At 44.9% G+C, this 3,206-nt stretch overlaps 1 protein-coding gene across 1 annotated transcript; it reads left to right on the top strand.

Moving 5' to 3' along the window:
- Positions 1-2,547: 2,547 nt before the first annotated feature.
- LOC137466108 (UPF0598 protein C8orf82 homolog) lies at positions 2,548-3,206 on the top strand (the record flags this gene model as incomplete). Its single annotated transcript, XM_068178005.1, has 1 exon — positions 2,548-3,206. A coding segment is annotated over one exon (495 nt), but the record flags the coding sequence as incomplete, so codon positions are not given.

The raw sequence follows: 3,206 nt of genomic DNA, 5'->3' as shown, positions 1-3,206 counted from the left end.
AAAAACACAATAAAAACGTCCCAAAAACCACCAGAAAACCCAAAACAAACCATTGGAAAACCCCAATAAATCGCAAAATAGCCCTGGAAAACCCCAAAAAACACCATCAAAACGTCCCAAAAACCAACAGAAAACCCAAAAAACAGCACCAAAACCCCAAAAAATCCCAAAATTGCACTGGAACACCCCAAAAAACACCATAAAAACGTCCCAAAAAACCACCAGAAAACCCAAAAAACACCATTGGAAAACCCCAAAAATACCCCAAAATAGCCCTGGAACACCCCAAAAAACACCATAAAAATGTCCCAAAAACCAGCAGAAAACCCAAAAAAACCCATTGGAAAACCCCAAAACTCCCAAAATAGCCCTGGAAAACCCCGAGAAAACCTCAAAAATGCTGTAAAAACATCCCAAAAACCTCGAGAAAACCCAAAAAAACCCATTGGAAAAGCCCAAAAAATCCCAAATTCGCACTGGAAAACCCCAAAAAACACCAAAAACGCCATAAAAACGTCCCAAAAAACCACCAGAAACCCAAAAAAAAACCATTGGAGAACCCCAAAAAATCCCAAAATAGCACTGGAAAACCCCAAAAAAGGCCATAAAAACGTCCCCAAAACCACCAGAAAACCCAAAAATCCATTGGAAAACCCCCGAAAATCCCAAAAGAGCACTGGAAAACCCCAAAAACCACGAAAAACACCATAAAAACGTCCCAAAAACCACCAGAAAACCCAAAAAAAAACCCATTGGAAAACCCCAATAAATCGCAAAATAGCACTGGAACACCCCAAAAAATGCCGTAAAAACGTCCCAAAAACCAACAGAAAACCCAAAAAAACAGCACCAAAACCCCAAAAAATCCCAAAATTGCACTGGAACACCCCAAAAAACGCCATAAAAACGTCCCAAAAACCACCAGAAAACCCAAAAATCCATTGGAAAACCCCCGAAAATCCCAAAATTGCACTGGAAAACCCCAAAAAACACCATCAAAACGTCCCAAAAACCACCAGAAAACCCAAAAAAAAACCATTGGAAACCCCCAAAAAATCCCAAAATAGCACTGGAAAACTCCAAGAAAACCTCAAAAATGCCGTAAAAACGTCCCAAAGACCATCAGAAAACCCAAAAAAAAGCACCAAAAAACCCAAAAAATCCCAAAATAGCACTGGAAAACCCCAAAAAACCCCAAAAAAAGGTCCCAAAGATCATCAGGAAACTCAAAAAAAAGCACCAAAACCCCAAAAATCCCCCAAAATAGCCCTGGAAAACCCCGAGAAAACCTCAAAAACACCATAAAAACGTCCCAAAAACCATCAGAAAACCCAAAAAAACACCATTGGAAAACCCCAAAAAATCCCAAAGTAGCACTGGAAAACCCCAAAAACCCCGAAAAACGCCATAAAAACGTCCCAAAAACCAGCAGAAAACCCAAAAAAAAGCACCAAAACTCCAAAAAATCCCAAAATAGCTCTGGAACACCCCAAAAAATGCGATAAAAACGTCCCAAAAACCACCAGAAAACCAAAAAAAAACATTGGAAAACCCCCGAAAATCCCAAAAGAGCACTGGAACACCCCAAAAAACACCATCAAAACGTCCCAAAGACCACCAGAAACCCCAAAAAAAACATTAGAAAACCCCAAAAATCCCAAAATAGCCCTGGAAAACCCCGAGAAAACCTCAAAAACGCCGTAAAACGTCCCAAAAACCACCAGAAAACCCAAAAAAACCATTGGAAAACCCCAAAAATCCCAAAATAGCCCTGGAAAACCCCAAAAAACGCCATAAAAACGTCCCAAAAACCACCAGAAAACCCAAAAAAAACCATTGGAAAACCCCAAAAAAATCCCAAAATAGCACTGGAAAACCCCAAAAAACGCCATAAAAACGTCCCAAAAACCACCAGAAAACCCAAAAAAACAGCACCAAAACCCCAAAAAATCCCAAAATTGCACTGGAACACCCCAAAAAACGCCATAAAAACATCCCAAAAACCACCAGAAAACCCAAAAACACCATTGGAAAACCCCAAAAATCCCAAAATAGCATTGGAAAACTCCAAGAAAACCTCAAAAATGCAGTAAAAACATCCCAAAAACCTCCAGAAAACCCAAAAAACACCATTGGAAAACCCCAAAAAACACCATAAAAACGTCCCCAAAACCACCAGAAAACCCAAAAATCCATTGGAAAACCCCCAAAAATCCCAAAATAGCACTGGAAAACTCCAAAAAACACCATAAAATCGTCCCAAAAACCACCAGAAAACCCAAAAAGAAGCACCAAAAACCTCAAAAATACCCCAAAATAGCACTGGAACACCCTGAGAAAACCTCAAAAATGCCATCAAGAAGTCCCAAAAACCACCAGAAAACCCAAAAAAAAGCACCAAAACCCCAAAAATACCCCAAAATAGCACTGGAAAACCCAAAAAAAACCAAAAACGCCATAAAAACATCCCAAAAACCACCAGAAACCCCAAAAAAGCGCCAAAACCCCCAAAAAGAGCCCCCGAAAAGCCGGGCTGCGCGGCGCTGATCCGGAACTCTCCCCGCAGACGTCGCGTTCCTTTCCTTCTTCTTCCGGCGCCTGGAGCGGAACCGCAGCGGGCGCTACCAGGCGCAATTCCCCTTCGTGTCGCGCTGCGGCCGCGAGCGCAATTTCCTGCGCTGCTCCGACCTGGCCGTGGTTTTCACCCAAATCCTGCCCGGCGCCGGCGGCCGCTCCCTGCTGTCCTACTGCGGGGGCGGCGCCGAGCTGACGGTGCCGTTCCGCCCGGGAGCCTTGGCCGTGCTGCCGGAGAACGGGCGCCTCTATCACCCGGCGCCGGAAAACGCCGGCGGGGTCGGCTTGGTGCGCTCGGCGTTGGCCGAAGAGTTGAGCTCGGCGTTTCGCTTCGCCGACGGGCCCGAGAAGCCGCCGACGCATTTTTGGTGGGAAGGGAAGGAGTATCGGCTCTCCGGGGAAGTTTTGGGAGTTCTGCGGGCGGAGAAATCGGGATTGGAGGCGGAAGCTTCGGTTTCCGCTTCCTGAAGCCATGAGAACGCCCAGAGAGTCGTAATAAACGCGTTGCCTCGTTCGTTAACGTCGCTAATTAATTAATTAATTAATCGAGGCAATTTTCGGTTTAAAGATTGACTTCAGGAAGCGCTGCCCCTCCCCACTTCCCCTTTTCCCTCATCCCCGAGATTCCCAGA

The sequence above is a fragment of the Anomalospiza imberbis genome, unplaced genomic scaffold (assembly GCF_031753505.1).
Source record: "Anomalospiza imberbis isolate Cuckoo-Finch-1a 21T00152 unplaced genomic scaffold, ASM3175350v1 scaffold_141, whole genome shotgun sequence".
Classification (NCBI taxonomy): Eukaryota; Metazoa; Chordata; class Aves; order Passeriformes; family Viduidae; genus Anomalospiza; species Anomalospiza imberbis.
The sequence above is the reverse complement of the archived record's forward strand: the minus strand, read 5'-3'. Positions and strand labels throughout refer to the sequence as shown.